This window comes from Saccopteryx leptura, chromosome X, assembly GCF_036850995.1.
Source record: "Saccopteryx leptura isolate mSacLep1 chromosome X, mSacLep1_pri_phased_curated, whole genome shotgun sequence".
NCBI classification, from domain to species: Eukaryota; Metazoa; Chordata; class Mammalia; order Chiroptera; family Emballonuridae; genus Saccopteryx; species Saccopteryx leptura.
Window position 1 is genome coordinate 36,265,929 of NC_089516.1, and position 20,567 is coordinate 36,286,495.

General features: G+C 37.5%; 1 protein-coding gene across 2 annotated transcripts in view; it reads right to left on the bottom strand.

The window, feature by feature from the left end:
• Positions 1 to 20,567, bottom strand: part of F8 (coagulation factor VIII) — a 216,840-nt gene extending 196,273 nt beyond the window's left edge. For both annotated transcript variants that reach the window (XR_010747809.1, XM_066356154.1), the window contains exon 1: positions 20,257 to 20,567. Coding sequence is in view for 1 of the 2 variants with exons in the window: in XM_066356154.1 (XP_066212251.1) it covers positions 20,257 to 20,402 (146 nt within the window). In the remaining variant the exon portion in view is untranslated. The remainder of the gene's footprint in view (positions 1 to 20,256) is intronic.

The following is a 20,567-nucleotide window of genomic DNA, read 5'->3' on the forward strand; positions in this document are numbered from 1 at the left end:
CGCTTCTCCTGTGTGCCCTGGCCGGGAATCGAACCTGGGACTCCTGCATGCCAGGCTAACGCTCTACCACTGAGCCAACCGGCCAGGGCCTGGAACTGCTTTTTGACCCAGCCATCTCACTTTTAGAAATATATCGCAAGAACACCACATCACTGATTCAAAAGGAGAAATGCACACCCATGTTTATGGCAGCGTTGTTTATAATAGCCAGATATGGAAACAGTCCAAGTGCCTGTCATAAGAGGAGTGGATTAAAAAGTAGTGGTATATATACACAATGGAATGCTATGGGGCCATGAAAAAGAAGGGAATCTTACCTTTTGCAACAGCATGGATGGACCTGAAAAGTATTATGTTAAGTGAAAGAAGCCAGGCAGAGAAAGAAAAATATCATATGACCTCACTCATTTGAGGAATCCAATGAACAATATGAACTGAGGAATGGAATAGAGACAGAGGTGGGATCAATGGGTCCAGAGGGAAGGCGAACAGAGGGAAAGGGGATGATAGGAAGGAATCAGGAAAGGGAAAGAGATTGGTGAAATTATACACACATAACACAACGTTATAGAGAGCAGAAAAGGTAATCCTGGAGGGAAAGGGTGAGGGCGGTGTGGGGAGGGGAAAAGGGAGATGTTGTGAAGAACACGGGGGAGGAGGATGCATTTGGGGGGGACACCAGAATCTATGTAAACACAATAAATTAAAATTAAAAAATAAATTATCAATATAAAATAAAATAGGGTAAGGACTTGAACAGACACTTCTTCCAAGAGCACATACAAATGGCCAAGAGATATATGAAAAGATGCTCATCTTCACTAGCTATTCAATAAACGCATATCAAAACTAGAATGAGATACTATGTCACACCTGTTAGATTAGCTAGTATCAACAAGACAGGTAATAATAAGTGTTGGAGAGGCTGTGGAGAAAAAGATATCCACTTTTTCACTGCTGATGGGGATGCAAATTAGTACCACTGTTATGGAAGAAATACAGAGATAAAAGTTATGTGGTTACCTGGGAGAGGGTTCAAGGTGAGGGGAGTAAGGAGGGACAAATATATAGCAAAGGATAATGATTTGACTTTGGGTGATGGGCACAGAACACAATCAACAGTTTACATGCCATAGAGATGATTACCTTAAACCTTTGTACTCTAATTGGTCAATATTATCCCATTAAAATTAATTTCAAAATTAAAAAAATAAATAAATAAAAGTAAAGGTCTAAAAAAGTTCAGTTAAGTTGGTGGCATAAGTAAATGCAGTGGTCAAATCTTCCCACAATCATATCAAAGTTACAACTATACTACAGAATAACCATCATTTAGAACTGACTGCAGTCTAGCTGAACAGAAGGCCTACAACTAAGGATATAAGAAGAAGCTGGATGGATATTGGTAGGAAGGTTGGAGACATGGAACAGGCTGTTCCCAAATCCATGTGTGTTGGTTAAAAGTTGGGAAAGATTTCACAGCTGAAGATTTCCCCCCTCAGGAGTAGGGTGTCCCAGCCCCACACCAGGCCCCCCAGCCCAGGGACCCAGTGTCAAGAAGAAAAGTCTCCATAACTTCTGGCTGTAAAAGCCAGCTCAGATTATATCTGAGTGAGATGGAAGGTTACTGGATTACCAGGCATTTCTCTTAAAGCTCCTGCACATGTACTCACTCATACTTACTCACTGAGTTCCAGCATTGCGACAGCAGGGACAAATGGGGATCAACTGAGTAGTTTGACATTGAAGAAAGAGCTGGGGGTAGGCAGTCTTCCTCCTAGACAGAGTTCTGGCGAGGACATTCTTCCTTTTCTGGGCCCTGCCCCCACAGAGCTGGAAGAGGGGTGCCATATCTGAGTCTCTGTTAACCTGTTTTATACTGTTCTTCCTACCCTGGTGAGTCCTTGAGACCCTGCTCCATCAAACGTTCAGGCCCACTCAAGCCATTTCCAGTGGCTTTTCCAGTCATGGCTCATATTTCAGGACTTCCTTAACTCTTTCAGACAAGCAGCATCTGGCCTCAACATGATGCATAGCTCCTGCTAAGTGGTCGCAGGCCCAGCACTAGAGGTACCAGCCTTGGTTCACAGCTTAGTCTCTCCCGAGCATCTCCAAACTCAGCATAGCTTCGCCGCTTATGCTGGATGGCCTAGGCAGGCCACAGGTGGTAGCTCACCTTGGCCTACACCTCTTGGAATGCCCCAGGGCCTGTACCCTTCGTGGAGAGCTTCAGGCCAATCAAAGAACCACCCAACCTTCTCCACAAAGGATGCACTAAAGAGGCTGACTCAGCAGACATCAGAGCCCCACTGACATAAGTCCTGTTCTGTGGGGTCAGCCCCTGTACAAGTGAACCTCCAGGATGGTTGCAGCTGGTCCTTACAGCCAATCAGCTTTGTGGCAAATCCTTCCCACAGAAATGCCAGTAGCAATTAAGGCTCAGCTACAACAGAAGGGTACACATATCCCACACAGGGACACACCTGGAGTGCCAACTTGGGTGATCAGGTAGTTTGTGCCACAGGACCTTACAGGATGCCTACTACATAATGCCACTTTACCAAGCCTGGGAGAGGTAGTAGCCCTACCTAATACAAAAAAACAAACACAGGGATGTCAAAGGTGAGAGATGAACAGACAGCTGCTCAAAGAAATAGGCTCTTTAAGCCCCAGATGACATCAATATCAAAATCAAGGCAGAAAGGATTATCTGAAGAAACCAGGGAGATTGCCTCTTAAGAAAACAAAACTGGTCAAGGTGAGCCGTAAAATGCACCTAACAGTTAGCATCCATTCACCTAAAGACTATTGTAAGCACAAGGAGAAACTGGCCAGCAACATACAGTCACAGAGGAAGACCTTAACAAACCCTTCAAGGGATCTAGCAGCAGATTGGCTGAGAACGCTGCTTGAATCTGTACATTGTTTTGAGTAGACCTCTCTCAAAGAGAACAAATGAGTAGAGGCAAGGTGAAGCTGACTTAATTCTCACCTCTCCAGGCTCCCTTCCCTTCCACAGAGACCTGCATTTCACTCCATTCCAGGGTTTCCAAGCAGCCAAGAAAGCGCATAGCAGGAGCAGCTCTGCCAACCCAAGGCCATGACAAATGGTTTTCTGTGTTGGCTGAGAGCCAGAGGCCAGAGTACTGATAAGAAAGCTCTTCCAGTAAAAGGAGTTGATTTATGGAAGAAGGAATGCATTGGCCAGAAGGCAGAAGCATGCTGCAGGAGTAGGTTGTCAGAGGCACATCTTGTCCACTACTGCTACATCTGCCACTTTTATTTTAATTGCACCTATGATCATATGGGGGATCCCTGATGACCAATTGCTAGTAGAAGAGAAAGCCTGTGCTGTATTTACAGATGGAGCATCTTGATATACCAGTGCAAGCCAAAAATTGACAGCTCTAAATCCCCCAAGGCACCAAACTTTAGCTATTATTGTTGATTGTCCACTTGGTGTAGAAAGAGAAATAGCCTAAAGTTCAAATATACTTAAGAGGAATGAACAGCAGCAAATGACTTGGTTGTCTGGCCAGGGGCCTACAGGGAAAAGACTAGAATATCAGGGACAAGGATGTCTCCCATAGAGGCTTATTGGTGGGTGGACACAAAACAGAAAGGTCTTGGCCCTGGCCAGTAGGCTCAGTGGTAGAGCGTCGGCCTGGCGTGCAAGGGGTCGCGGGTTCGATTCCCAGCCAGAGCACACAGGAGAAGCGCCCATCTGCTTCTCCACCCCTCCCCCTCTCCTTCCTCTCTGTCTCTCTCTTCCCCTCCCGCAGCCAAGGCTCCATTGGAGCAAAGATGGCCCGGGCGCTGGGGATGGCTCCTTGGCCTCTGCCCCAGGTGCTAGAGTGGCTCTGGTCGCGACAGAGCGACCCCCCCAGAGGGGCAGAGCATCGCCCCCTGGTGGGCGTGCCGGGTGGATCCTGGTCGGGCGCATGCGGGAGTCTGTCTGACTGTCTCTCCCCATTTCCAGCTTCGGAAAAATTAAAAAAAACAAAACAAAACAAAACAAAATAAAAAACCAGAAAGATCTTCATGTCGTATGTTAATGCCACCAGGGAGCATCTATCATGGAAGAAGCACAAAATAATAATGTGGACAAAATGACTAGCAATTAACATCAGCCTGCCTCTGCATGAGCCATCTCAGTGCTAGCAAAATATGAGCTAAGTGTCTGGTGGTGGCAGAGAGAGAATTTATGCATGGACACAAAAGCATGGGTTCCTACTGTCTAAGGCAGATATATCTAGCTAGTGCTGTCCCTAATAGTCCAATCTGTCAGCAACAGAAACGAATGCTGAGCTCTCAGCACGGCAATGTCTATCATGGAGACTAGCCAGCAAATTGACTGCATTGGACTCATTCTATCCTAGAAGGGATAGCACTTTATTCTGATTGGAAGAGACACGTATTCCAGGTATACGTTAACAGGTCCACTGCAGGCCCTTAGTCATTGCCACTGAGGGTTTATAGAGGGTTTAAGTAACTGATGTGAGATCTCATATAATATCATGTCAGACCAGGGGACCCACTGTACAGCAAAGGATGTGCTGAAGTGAGCTCAGGACCATGATGCTCATTGGCTTTATCACATCTTTCCCCTTCCAAAAGCTTTCACTCAGAGCAGTGGAATGACCTCTTAAAAGCACAGATAAAGATCCAGCTTATGTAAGGCCCTGTGAGGATCGAAAGCCAATCTCGAAGGTTCTGTATATGCATTCATTCAAAGATGGTTGTGTCGGCCCTGACTGGTTGGCTCAGTGGTCGAGCGTCAGCCTGGTGTGCGGGGGACCCAGGTTCGATTCCCGGCCAGGGCACATAGGAGAAGTGCCCATTTGCTTCTCCACCCCCACCCCCTCCTTCCTCTCTGTCTCTCTCTTCCTCTCCCGCAGCCAAGACTCCATTGGAGCAAAGATGGCCCGGGTGCTGGGGATGGCTCCTTGGCCTCTGCCCCAGGCGCTAGAGTGGCTCTGGTCACGGCAGAGCGACGCCCCGGAGGGGCAGAGCATCGCCCCCTGGTGGGCAGAGCTTCGCCCCTGATGAGCGTGCCGGGTGGATCCTGGTCGGGCGCATGCAGGAGTCTGTCTGACTGTCTCTCCCCATTTCCAGCTTCAGAAAAATCCAAAAAAAAAAAAAAAAAAAGAAAGATAGTTGTGTCCTCAATAAAAAGAACAAATAGGTTTAGGAATCAAAGAGTGGCGGCAAAAACAAAAACAAAACAAATAACAACAAAAAAACCCTCTACTTACCATCACTCCCTGTGACCCATCTGGAGAGTCTGTGCTGCCCTTCCCTGCACCTCTGGGCTTGGCAGTCTGGAACGTCTCCAGAACAGAAACACAAGAGTCTCATTGAATGAGAAGCTAGGGGTGGCACCTAAGGTTACTCTTAAGTACAAAGGAGCCCCAAAAGTGTAATAATGAGAAAGGGGGTGCTGTCACACAGGGGATGAGCAGGAATGTGCCACACTCAAGGGAAACCATGCCACCTGAGGGGCATGGTACAATGGCCACTGGGACCTGGAGAAACTGTCCCCAGTATAGGTGAGGACGTGGAAGGTGAGTGGAGGCTATGATGGAGACAGGGATGGGATGGCCAGGAAAGAACTTGACCCCCTGGCACTTGAGGGGAGGAGGCTGCTGCAGGATGGCCTTCAGATTCTTTTTAGTGAGGACACAACCGTCTTTGAATGAATGCATATACAGAACCTTAGGGATTGGCTTTCGATCCTCACCGGACCTTCTTCACAGAGCTGCCTAGCCTAGGATCAGGAGCCTAAGACTCCTCGCTTTCCCAAAGCAGCCCACAGGCCCTTTCCAGAGAAGGCCACCCACCTTCCCAGAGCAGGCACACCCCCATTCTCAAAGCAGGGCATCCCCTTCCCCAGGAGAGCCATGCCATGCTCCTTCATAACCAGTTCTTTTTTTTTTTAAAGCTTTTTTTTTTAATAATTTTTTTTATTTTTTACAATGTATTTTTTACATTTTTTTAATTTATTCATTTTTATTTTTTTTTAGAGAGAGGAGACACAGAGAGAGAAAGAGACACAGAGAGGAAAGAGATAGAAAGAACAGAGGGAGGAGCAGGAAGCATCAACTCCCATATGTGCCTTGACCAGGCAAGCCTGGGGTTTCAAACCGGCAACCTCAGCGTTCCAGGTTGACGCTTTTACCCACTGCGCCACCACAGGTCAGGCCATAACCAGTTCTTAATGACAAAACAGTGCAGAGATATAAAGGCCTGACATGTTGGTCCAACTTGGGGCAACTCAGAAGGGTCACTCCAGCTCCTTGTAAGGCCAGCCTTCACTGAAGCCCAGCTTCTTTCTCTGCCCACTTGATTCTTCCCTGTCTTTTCTTCAGAATACTCAAAAAATAAACTTTCTGCACATTAATCTCAGTCTCACAGTATGCTTCCAGGGAACTCAGCTAGTGGTACTAACTCATATTTAAATGTACTCTAATTTCTTCCATCACTAAAAATTTCCATGGCACTATTCTTTGCATAGACCTACATGGTTTTTAGTCATTTAACAACATTATTTGATGCTTATATCATCGTGTGCACTTCTCCCTTCAGTCCGTTTGTCCCATCTCCTGGCTACTTTGAGACTTATGTTCTTCCAAACTTGTTTACTCATCCCCACTTTATTCTTTTTCCTCTTTTTGTATTTTGTCTCTCAGGTTCTCTTGAGCCTACCTTACCCAGTTTCTCCAGTGTTTCCATTTGTTGTCAACAAGACTCAGATTCATGTCCAAAGATAGGTATTTTGACATACACTAGCAGAGTTTAATAATTCTAACTAAAATGAAAATATGACACAGAGAAAATGTTTACTAGAACAAGAGCTTGAAAAAGCAGAAAGGGAACAAAAACAAAAGTATATAGAAACACATTTTTATCTCTCTTAGGGAAGAGTGAAAAAAACAGAAGCTAGATGAAGAAACAAGGTTGTAAGACAGAGAAACAGAAGGCCTAGGCCTATGATCAGAGTAGGATTTGCCATTCAAAGGGATATACTAGACATTCTTAAAACAATCAGCACCATCCCAGGGTGAGGTTCAGTTCAGAGATGAGACTATACAGGACCAATAGCTCCCCAGCCTGAGACCTTTTACATTATAATGAATATTTTTTACTGGAACAAAAGCACGTGATTTATGTTCCTATCTCAGTTTCAGGATAATCTGCACAGTAAGTGACAAAATGTTCCAGCGTTCACAGGTTTTACTCTTTCCTAACTTTTGCAGGGGTTTTGTTTGTGTATTTCCCTTGTGATTTGATATATAAGTCTTGCCAAATGTATTTGGCAACAATGTCCTTGACACGAACTGTTCTTTCACATTTTATCTAAAACCAATCAGAAGACCTATTATATTCCCTGACCCTTGCTTAGAAGAAGTTGAGCAGCTGCAGGAACAGATAATATAAAACTGAATTTCCCAAATGTTTATTTCAAACTTTGGCAGAAGTTGTCAGGATGTGTCCAGAGTCAGCTTATCCTGTTAATCAGTATCAAAATATTCTAGACTATAAAATGGTATCAAAATAAAAACTTTTTTTTTTGTGGTAAGTACATGTGGCTGCTTATACAACAACAGAAAGATAGATAACAAATAAATCATTTTCTCCATTCAATTCAATTTTACACTTGGACTGTTATTCACTGTGCCACATGTTGCATGTTAGTTGGAAGCTACAAAGCAAAACACAATGTATTAAATACAACTATATATCAATATTATTATTTTTTAAATAAGAGGAGAGGAGATAGTTGGGCAGACTCTCACATGTGCTCCAACCTGGATCTACCTGGCAGCCCTGTCTGGAGCTGATAATTGAGTACTGACCCATTTTTAGTGCCTGGGGCTGATGTGCTCAGACCAACCGAGACATCCTCAGTGCCTGGGGCTATGCTCAAACCAATCGAACCACTGGCTACAAGAGGGGAAGAGGGAGAAAAGAAACAGAAAGAGGGAAAGAGAAGCAGATAGTTGCTTCTCCTGTGTGCCCTGACCAAGAATTGAACCCTGGATGTCCATATGCCGGGCAGACACTCTATCCACTGAGCTGCCAGCCAGGGCCTTAATATTAATTTTTAACAAGACCAACATTATTGGATACATAGTTAAATGTTTAGTTAGATACCAGATTATTGACCATCTGGGCCTCTACTTCTGGGTTATTAACACTACACAACTTCCAACTATATAAACTATAGAAAGAACTTATATTCCTTCCTCGTACCATATACATACCATAAGATACAACTACACAGTGATTAAAATGATGAAAATTAAGTACTGTCAATATTAAATGTTGTCCAGGATGTGTTTAAACTGGCACTTTCACATTTTGTTGGTGGGAATATAAAATGATACAGCCATTCTGGAAATCTGTTAGCAGTCTCTTATAAAGTTAAACATGCATTTACCATATGATACAGCAATTTCACTCCTAGATATTTAACTAAAATAAATAAAAACAGATTTCCACACAAGAACTTGTACAGAAATGTTCACAGCAGGTTTATTTATATTAGCCTCCAAATCAGAAACACTCCAAACATCCATGAGACAGGGAATGAATATGCAAAGTATAATATATTCCCATAATGGAGCAATAATTAGCAATAAAAGGAATATAACTACCTCGTGCAACAACTTGTATGAATTTCCAAATTATGATGCTGAAGATAAAAAGTCAGACGCTGAAGAGTACATATTATATGATTCTATTGATATAAAAGTCTTGAAAAGTAAAAAAATGAGTCTCTGATTCCAGAAAGCAGTTTGTTGCCTGGGGCTGGGTTAGGGTAAGGAAACTCACTGATAAGTTGAAGGATGGTTGCTATAAATGTTCTATATGTTGATTAGGGTGGTGGTTATATAAATTGTATGCATTTGTGAGAACTTAACAGACTGCACATTTAAAATCTGTGCATTTCATTGTATGTAAATTTTGCTGGTGGTAGGCAAAATATTGTCCCTCATGACCTTTGCCTTCTGGTATTATGCCCATGAATATGTTACATGGCAAAAAATTACCTTGCAGATGGAATTATGGTTACTAATCAGCTGACTTTGAGAGGAGAGATTATATAGGTAGGCCCAATGTAATCACAAAGGTTTTTTAAAGCAGAAGAGGTAGACTGAAAAGAAAGTCTGAGAGATGTAGTGAAAATTTTAAGTCAGACAGATTCAAAGCATGAGAAAGACTTGATACACTCTTGCTAATTTGAAGATGTAGGGTACTACATAGAAATTGAGAGAAATAACTGAATTCCTTTTTTTTTATTTTATTTAGAAAATTAAATTTAACAGGGTGACATTGATCAGTAAGAGTACATAGTTTTCAGGTAAACGTTTCTGTATCATTTGAATTGTTGATTTTGTTGTATACTCATCAAATTCTAAATAGGCCTGGAAGTAGATTCTCCCCAGAGCCTCTAGTAAGGAACACAGCCATGTCAATAACTTGATTTTGGCACTGTAACCAAATATTCATGACCCAAATACTGTGACTAATATTCGTGACCCTGAGCAGAGTTCCCAGTCATGCCCACCTGGAGTTCTGACCCACTGAAACTGTGAGATAAGAAATGGATTTTTTTTCAAGTTTCTAAGTTAGAGGTAATTTGTTGCAAAGTGATAGAAAACTAATAGGATACTCAAAATTGATCTAAATATTAAAAATAACTTGTTAAGCAAATAAAAATGCAATTAAAACCATGATCCTAAATAAAATAAAAAATAAACACATCATACCATAACCTATGGGATATGGAAAAGTTGTTGTCAGAGAAAAATATCATATATAGCATTAAGTATCTTCATTAGTTTTAAAAAAAAGGACAAAAAAGAGAAAAGAACATATCACTTTTTCTAAGGTATTAGAAAAATAAAGCACAATAAACCAAAAGAAACTAAGATGAGATCATTGATAAAGACAAAATCTAAGAAATGAATTAGGTATTAAAAAATAACTAGGAAGAACAAAGAAACCCAAAAGCTATTTTTTTGAAAAGACCACATCAATAATATAGACAAATCCCTGGCAAACCTGCTCACTGATACAAGATAAACAACAAAGATATAGGAATTTAAGAATGAGAAAGGACATATAACTACAGATAATGTGGAGTAAAAGAATCATGAGAGAGTGTTATAAGCAACATGGTGGCAATAAAGCTGAAAAATAAAAGAAATGGTTTTCTGGAAAGGTATAAAATTATTATTTTTTAAAATTTTTTATTTATTCATTTTTAGAGAGGAGAGAGAGAGAGATAGAGAGAGAGAGAGAGGGAGGAGAGAGAGGAAAGAGAGACAGAGAGAAGGGGGGAGGAGCTGGAAGCATCAACTCCCATATGTACCTTGACCAGGCAAGCCCAGGGTTTCGAACCGGCGACCTCAGCATTTCCAGGTCGACGCTTTATCCACTGCGCCACCACAGGTCAGGCCCAAAGGTATAAAATTATTAAAGCTGACTCAAAAAAAAGTTAAAACTTGATTTGACAAATATTCATAGAAGAGCCTGAAGAGATGACAAAAGATATTGCAAAAGTCACTTGGAACTAATGAATTCATAACTGAGTCTTATACAACTTTGAAACAATAGATAATTCTAATGTTATTTGAGCTATTCTAGGCAATAATTTGCTAAAGCCAATAAAACTTATATCAAAACCTAATAATAGTAAAAAACATATAGATCAATCCTACATAATAAAGGAACACAATATCTAAAGAAATATTAGTACATAGATCCCAGCAATAATGAGATGATATGAATATTAGATTTTACTTCAAGCATGTAAGGATATTCAATGTCAGGAAATCTATTAGCAACCTGCTTGTTCATCAACATATTAAAGAGTAAAATTTAGGTAATTCTAGATGCTGAGAAGTCATTTTGAATAAAAAATTTTATAGTAAATGGTATTAGAAGTAACAAAGATTATAAAAAACAAACAGCAAATGCTATTCTAAAAAGCAAAATATTAAGACTATTTCAAGTAAAATTACAGAGGATAGAGGAATGCTTGCTTTCACTATTACTTAACATTTTATTGTATTTTTAAAATAAATTCAGTAAGATAAGAAAAATAATTGGTTATATACACTGGAAAAGAGCTAAAATCTGTCTTATTTTTTTTTTCATTTGGATATGATTTAATACCTATAGAAACTCTAGAGTAAAATTACTATAGATTAAGAGAATTCAGTAAGATACCCAGGTTCATGATGAATAAACACAAACAGATAGCTTTCCTCTATTCTGATACTAAACATTAAGAAATGGAAATAGGAGAAAACAATTTATTAACAATAGCAATACATTTATAAAATGCATGAGAATAAGTATAATAACAAATTATTAACATTTATTACATAATTAAATTTAATAAAATTAAAATTAAAATCACAAGACTTGGGCTCTTCTTGACTGGAAAATATTTTAACATTTTTTCATGAAAAATAAAATTACTAAGAAGTGCTAAAAGATGTACAAACAGAATAGCAATGATTTATTTTACTTACCAGATATTAGAAGATATTATAGAACCACTGTAATCAAATCAACATGGTATTGACTTAGCAAGATAAAATTAAATCAGTGAAACAGCAATATGAATCCAGAAATATAAATATATATATATATATATATATATATATATATATATATATATATATATATATGAATTGAAGCCATAAATGTAAAAAGCAAAACAGTAGTAATTTTGCTAGAAAATCTGAAAGAATATACATACAGTCTTGATGTGCAGAAAACATTTTTAACAAACACTGGCAATTCTGAAGCTATGAAAGAAAAGATAGATAAATGTGATTATAAAAGTTAAAAGCAGACATCAGAGTAATGGCGGCATAAGAGATACTCCTGATCTCTCCCTTTGAAATTTCAACAAGTTGAACAACTATAACACAGCAAAGGAACCAAGCTGGGCTCACAGGTGTGCCTGAAAGATCCACATACTGGATGGACTAAAGGAGGGACAGGGTGAAAAGGAGGGCAGAAGATAAAATGCATTTGCAGTGGGTTTTAGAGAGGAGAAGAGACAAACCTAGAGTGACTTAATTTTTTTCCCCTCTGCTGGACTATGGAAAGGAAGGAAGCTCAGGCTCTTAGAATTTTGTTTGGGGTGTATGGAGAAGGAAACTCAGAGTGACTGGGAGAGTGGTGAGTCAGAGAGGCAGAGTGAGAGATAAACCAAAGTGGCCAGAGTATGGGTTCATGGCTAGTGTTCCCATAGTCTGCTTGCAGCTCACACTCAGCAAAGGCAGAGAAAGCTGAAGTGCAGCACCCAGCCTCCCAGACACTGCCTCTTTCATCTCGTGGTATGGAGAGTGGCAGAGACAGACCCCACAGCTATGGCTCCAGAGCCACTCTCTCCCCTGAAGAACAGAACTGATCCAAATTTGGTCCCCAGGTTTGCTGAGATGTGGAAAGGAGTTCCCAGAAGCATGAAATTGGCATTGCAAGAACCATAAAGCTGGAAAGTTGAAGCCATAAAGCCAAAGTCATAAGGCAAAAGCAGAAAAACCCTCCACAACATGCCCCACCCACCAATGCAACTGTGATCCCAACTACATAATTGCTACAGCAACATCTAAGCAGACAGCTCAAGAACTTCACAAAACTAAAAGTTGTAATACAGTGCCAGTTACTGGAAGAAACCTCTCAAAACTGAAATTTATTTTTTCTTTTCCCCCTTTTTTACATTTTTCCTTAAACCTTTTTCTCTTTTTCATTTTTGAATTTCATTTTTTTTAATTTTTATATTTTTTATTCTTATGTCTTGTGGGTGTTTTGTTTTTGATTTTTTTTTGTTTCCTTTCAATACTTTTTCTAGTGGTTTTTCTATTTTACCTGTCATAATTTAAAAAAAAATTTATATCTTTATTGTATATTTTTTAATTTTTCATTTTTTTAGCTGTATTTTTGTTAGGTTTCTTAACAATACCACTCACAAATGTCATCAAGGAAGAAGAAATCGAATACCATTGCTACATAAGACAGAGATATAGTTCAGAAAAAAAATGAAAAATCTCCAGGAAAAAAACTCAATCACATGGGAGCCTGGGAGTTAAGTGATAGAGAATTCAAAATTGAAGTTTTGAACACACTCAATGAGATGTGAGATGACACCAATAAGCAACTTAATGAGATCAGAAAACAAATTAATGAACAAAACAAATACCTCACCAAGGGGATTTAAACTTTAAAAACAGAGATGAAAAACTCAATACATGAATTGAAGATTGAGCTAACAAGTTTAGCTAATAGAACAAGCCAGATAGAGGAAAGAATCAGTGACATTGAAGACAGGTAACTAGAGATGCTACAGAGAAAAGAGGAGAGAAACTCACAAATTAAAAAAAAAATGAGAGAGCTCTACAATAATTGTGGGACTCCATCAGAAAGAGCAATATAAGTATAATGAGTATATGAGAAGAAGAGAGGGAGAAGGGAATAAAGAGCCTATTCAAATAAATAATTGATAAGAATTTCCCAAGCCTATAGAAATAATTAGAGCCTCAAATCCAAGAAGCAAACAAAATGCTGAGTTACCACAACCCAAACAGACCTACTCCAAAGCACATTGTAATAAAATTGTCAAAAAATCAATGACAAAGAAAGAATCCTCAAGGCATCTAGTGAAAAGAAGAAATAATATATAAAGAAAAGCCCATTAAGTTATCATTAGACTTCTCAGCAGAAACTCTATTGGACAGAAAAGAATGAACTCAAACATTCAAAGTACTGAAAGAAAGGAATTACCAGCCAAGAATACTACATTCATCAAAGTTATCTTTCAAACATGAAGGAAAAATAAAAACTTTCACAAACATACAGGAGCTGAGGGAATTTATCACCAGAAAACCTCACTGCAGGAAATATTCAAGAGGTTCACTTGACCAGACACAAAAAACAAAACAAATCAAAGCTACAAGTAAAAGCTCCAACAAGGTCACAGTAAAAACAAGGATAATCTGTGATAACAATAACATTAAAGGGGAGACAATAAAGATCTGCAGTAGCAAAGGGGGATGGAGTGCAGAAGTACTTGTAAGACAAAGGACTCTGGTACATATGAACATTTTTTTTCATCATGTAATGAAACCACCCACAAAAAAGCTACTACATAAACACACAGCTAAAAAAAAAAAAAAAAAAAAAAAAAGAAGAAGAAAAAGTGGAAAGAAGTACAGAATAACACCAAACAAAAACAACCGACAGAAACAAAAAAGAGAAGAACAAAACAATACACAGAGCTACCAGAAAACAAAACATAAAATGGCTATAAGAAATCCTCAAGTGTCAATAATTACCATAAATGTAAATGGACTAAACTCACCAATAAAGAGGCACAGAGTATAGCAGATTGGATCAAAAAGCAAATCCCAACCATATGCTGTCTTCAAGAGACACATCTAAGCTGAAAGGATAAAAGTAGATTCGAAGTGAAAGGTTGGAAAACGATTGTCTAAGCAAATATATAAAAAAAAGCAGATGTAGCCATGCTCATTTCTGACAATGCTGACATTAAGACAACAAAGGTAACCAAAGAAAAAGATGGATATTTCACAATGATAAAGGGGAAATTGTATCAAGAAGACATAACACTTCTTAATATGTATGCACCAAACTAGAGAGCATCAAAATGTATAAGACAGCTACTAACTGATCTAAAAATGGGAGTAGACAAAAACACAATCATACTTGAAGATTTCAAAACACCATTGACGGCTTTAGATAGATCATCCAAACAGATTATCAATAAAAAAAATATCGGCCTTAAAAACACACTGGACCAAATGGACATAGTAGGCACTTACTGGACGGTTCATCCCAAAATGCCAGATTATACTTTCTTCTCCAGTGTGCATGGAACATTCTCAAGGTTAAAGTATATGTTGGGCCACAAAACTAACATTAACAAATTCAGAAAGATTAAATTATACTAAGCATATTTTCTGATCACAAGGCTTTGAAATTAGAATTCAACTATAGAAAAAATGTAAAGAAACCCACAAAAATGTGGAAATTAAACAACATACTTCTAAAAAAATGATTGTATCAAAGAAGAAATAAAAGAAAGGGGAGATAAAAATATATACAGACAAGTGAAAATGACATGACATATCAAAATTTCTGGGATGCAGTGAAATCAGTAATAAGAGGGAAGTTTATATCATTACAGGCTTATATCCAGAAACAACAGAGATCCCAAGTAAACAACCTGATAACACATCTGAAAGAACTAGAAAAGGAAGAACAAAGGGAACCCAAAGTCAGCAGAACAAAAGAAATAGTAAAAATTAGAAAACTAAATGAAATAGAGAACAAAATAAAAACCAAAAAGGTAATATAACAAAGAGCTGGTTCTTTGAAAAGGTCAATAAAATCGACAAACCACTGGTTCAACCAACTAAGGCAAAAAGAGGAAGGACTCATATAAACAAAATCTGAAATGAAAGAGGAGAGATTATCACAGACATCATAGATATACAAGGAATCATAGTAGAATATTATGGAAAATTAAATGCCAACAAATTCAACAACCTATAGGAGATGGTAAATTTCTAAAACTATACAACCTTCCTAGACTGAGTCACTAAGAAGTGGAAAATCTAAGTAGATCTATAAGCAGAGAGGAAATAGAAACAACTATCAAAAACCTCCCAAAAAACAAAAATCCAGAAACAGATGGCTACATTAGTGAATTCTACCAAACATTCAAAGAAGATTTGGTACCCATTTTTCTCAAAGTCTTCCAAAACATAAAAAAAGAAGCAATACTACCCAACACATTTTGCAGGGCCAACATAACCCTGATACCTACCAAAACCTGGCAAGGACAGCACAAAAAGAGAAAAGTACACACCAATATCTCTAATGAATACAGATGAAAACGTCCTAAACAAAATACTTGCTAACTAAATACAACAACACATTAAAAAAGTAATACATCTCAAAAAAAAAAAAAAAGTAATACATCTCAATCAAGTGGGATTCATGACTATGGCACAAGAATGGTTCATTGTATAGAAATCTATCAACGTAATGCACTACATCAACAATACAAAGAACAAAAACAAAATGATCCTATCAATAGATGCAGAAAGGCATTCGATGATATATAACATCCCTTTATGTTTAAAATACTCAATAAAATCGAAATAGAAGGAAGGTATCTCAACATAATAAAGGGTATATAATATATGACAAACCATCAGCTAATATCATACTAAATGGTGAAAAAAATGAAGGCTTTTCTTCTAAAATCAGGAACGAGACAAGGCTGTCTGCTGTCTCCATTCTTATTCAACATAGTTGTGGAAGTTTTAGCCAGAGCGATCAGGCAAGGGAAAGAAATAAAAAGGCATTCAAGTAGGAAAAGAGGAAGTAAAGGTATCACTTTTTGTAGATAACATGATCCTGCATATAGAAAATCCCAAAGATTCTACCCAAAAATTATTAGAAAAAATAAATCAATATAGTAAAGTAGCAAGATACAAAATTAATATACAAAAGTCTACAGCTTTTCTATGAAACGTTGGAAAATGAACTAAAAAACAATTCCTTTTACAAATGCAACAAAAATAAAATAAAGTACCTAGGGATAAACTTTACAAAGGATGTGAAGGATCTATACACTGAAAATGACCATGTATTATTGAAAGAATTTGAAAGAGACAAATGAAATGGAAAAATATTCCATGCTCATGAATTGGAAGAATAAACATAGTTAAAACGGCCATATTACCCAAAGCAATATACAAATTTAGTGCAATCCCCATCAAAATCTCAATGTCATTTTTTAAAGAAATAGAACAAAAAATTACCAGGTTTGTATGGAACCATAAAGAATCTTGAATAGTCAAAGCAATCCTGAGGAAAAAGAATGAAGCCAGAAGTATGATACTCTCTGACTTCAAATTATACTATAGAGTTGTGATTATCAAAACAGCATGCTTTGGCAGAAAAACATACATACAGAGTATGAATGAAATCGAGAGGCCAGAAATAAAATCACACATATATGGACAAATCTTCTGCGACAAAGGGCGAAAAAACACACAATGGAGAAAGGAAAGTCTCTTTAATAAATGGTGCTGGGAAAATTGGAAAGCTACAAGCAAAAGAATGAAACTTGACTACAGTTTGTCCCTCTGCACAAATATTAATTTGAAATGGATCAAAGACTTAAATATAAGACATAAACTATAAATTCATAGAAGAAAACATAGGTACTAAGCTCATGGAACTTGGCCATAGAGAATAATTTATTAATTTGACCCCAAAGGCAAGAAAAGTAAAGGCAAAAATAAAGGAATAAGACTATATCAAAATAAAAAGCTTCTGCACAGCAAAAGAAACTGACAAGAAAACAAGTAGTCAGTCAACTAAATGGGAGATGATATTTGCAAAAAACTGCACTGCTAAACAGTTAATATCCAAAGTATATAAAGAACTCACAAAGCTCAGCTAAAAACAAGCCAACAATCCAATTAAAAAATGAGGAGAGGACCTGAACAAACACTTCTCCCAAGAGGACATGCAAATGACCAACAGATATATGAAAAGACAATCATCTTCACTAGCTATTTGCATCGAGAAATGCAAATCAAAACTACAATGAGATACCACCTCACACCTATTAGATTGGCTTTTATGAACAAAACAGGTAATAACAAGTGTTGGAGAGGCTGTGGAGAAAAAGGAAACCTCATTCACTGCTGGTGGGAATGCAAATTAGTATAACCATTATGGAAGAAAATATGGTGGTTTCTTTAAAAATTAAAGATAGAATTACCATATGTCCTAGCAATCCCTTTACTGGTATCTATCCCCCAAACTAAAAAATATTGGTATGTAAAGACATATGCACCCCTATGCTCGTCGCATTATTATTTACAGTGGCCAAGACATGGAAACAACCAAAGTGTCCCTCGATAGATGATTGGATAAAGAAGATGTGGTACATATGTACAATGGAATACTACTCAGCCATAAGAAATGATGACATAGTGACATTTACGACAACATGGATATACTTTGAGAACATTTTACTGAGTGAAATAAGTAAATAAGGTAAAGCTAAGAACTGTATGATTTCACATATAGGTGGGATATAAAACTGAAACCTATGGCTATAGATAAAAGTAAAGAGGTAACCAGGAGGAAGGGAATGTGCTGGAGGGGAAGAAAACGTGGGGGAATGCAAGGGTGGAGGTGGTGAGGTGATGGATGTAAAGAGGGACAAATATAAGGTGAAAGAAAATGATTTGACTTTGGGTGATGTGTATAGAACATTATAATCAGTTTGAATGCTATAGAAATGTTCACCTGAAACCTATGTACTCTTATTGATCAATGTCACCCTGTTAAAGTTAATTTTCTAAATAAAATTTAAAATTTTTAAAAATTAAAATTAAAAACATTTTTGGTTAAAGTTCTCAACAAAGTCAATAACAAAGAGTTAACACTTGTAATAAAGAAAGGGTTTGCACTGAAAAAATGAAAAAAATCCAAAGAAAAAAATGAACAAAAGATATGAATAATCAAATATCAAAATATAAAATGTAATAGCCAACACACATTTAAAAAGATACTCAACCTCATCAGAAATAAAGGGAACACAATTAAGTAATGATGCAATATCACTCTCTATCTACTAGATTGGCAAAGAATAAAAAGCAAGATAAACTCTTATTTTTGATGTGAATGTAGGGAGAAAATCATTCCTGAACATTGATCATAGAAATATTTGAAGAGTTCTGGAATTTTTGGAAATTAAAACTAAAAGGAAAATATTACCTTAAATTCAGCAATATCACTCATGAGAATCTGTCTCATAGGAATAAAAAGATCACTATGTAATGAGATAGGCTATAATGGTCAAAAACTGGAATAAAATGAAATCTTATATGGCCGTTAAAAAGAATAAATTGAAGCTATGCCAAATGACTTGGATAAAATTCTGCGAAGTGTTAATGTGCAAGAAAAGTGTTTTATTATCCCATTTTTGTAGAATAAGAAAACCTATATTTGCATATATATGCATGTGTGTGTAGATATATTATTACACTAGGGTTACCTTGTTGAGGATAAGTAAGAAGAAGGCTAATGTAGAAGGAGGGTGGGGAGCCAAACAGAAAGAACAAAAGTGACTATAAAGAATGTATGACATGAACACATTTAACAGTATTGAATTTAAATCTTTATAATACACATTTAAAGAAAACAAAACAAAATTCAAAATAAATAACTTCAGCAGTCAACTTGTAATAAGAAAAAAATAGATCAACAAAATGAACCAAAGTAAATTAGAAAGAAGGAATGAAACAATACAAGTAAAAGCAGAAATTGATAGAACCAAAAGATGACTCCTGATAAAACCAGTAAAGAACTGGGAAAGTTTCTAGAAGTATTATTTTTTTAGAGAGGAAAAAACTATACACAATATAAGAATGAAAAAGGAAATATAACTACAGTTTATCAATGGATATCAGCGAATAGGTCAGATGTATGAAAAAGAAAATATAACTACAGAACAGTCTAACAATATCACAAGACTATTATGTAACTTGATACCAATGGACTATCAGATGTAGGGATAATTACTTTCCAGAAAAATATATATAACCACATTTGACTGAAAAAGAGGTAGAAAAATCTGAATAAGTTGATGACTGTAGATAATATTGAAAAGGTTATTTAATACTACCTCCTCCAAATCCACCAAAACCTATAAAAGATGAAAAGATTCTGAACTAATGGCTACTACTATCCTTACACCAAAACTGGGCAATGAGATCAAAATCACACCACACACACACACACACACACACACACACACACACACACACACACACTAGAAATAGAGACTAATCGTGTGTGTAATATTGAGGGGATTTCATTGCTCTGCTTTTTTCTATGGCAGCTTTGTTCTCTCTCTTATGCTCTAGTTTCCAGAGTGGCAACATGTGGCAATAAGAATCAAAGAACAAAATTGAACAAAATATCAACGAATAGGTCAGATCTATGAAAAGATTTGGCAGTTAGCATTTGTGCTAATAACACAGATGCATACATGCTTTACCTGGAAATGCTTTTTTGGGACTTAACTACCATTACAGCCATTCTAACCTGATGTCTGTACCTTCCTCCAACGAGAGTCACATCTCCAAAATCCTGGTCGGACCCTATAGAATATGCCTTTACCTTGTATCCACATGGAGTTCATTGAGCAGTTCACTTTGCATGTAGTCCCAGGACAGTTCAACTGCGCCAAGATAGTATCTTCTGGTGGCACTAAAACTGAATGGCAAAAGGCACAGAAAGAAGCAGGTGGAGAGCTCTATTTGCATGGCTCTTATGGCTAGGAATTGTTCAACTGGAGAAATGAAAGATGAATTCTTCTCTAAAATACCTTTTGGCTCTCAAGAGAAAAAAAGGTAAATTTTCTCTGATTTCGTGAAAAATCCCAAAATTTTTGCAGAGAATTTTAGGGAACTTTACCTGCTGAATGTGAC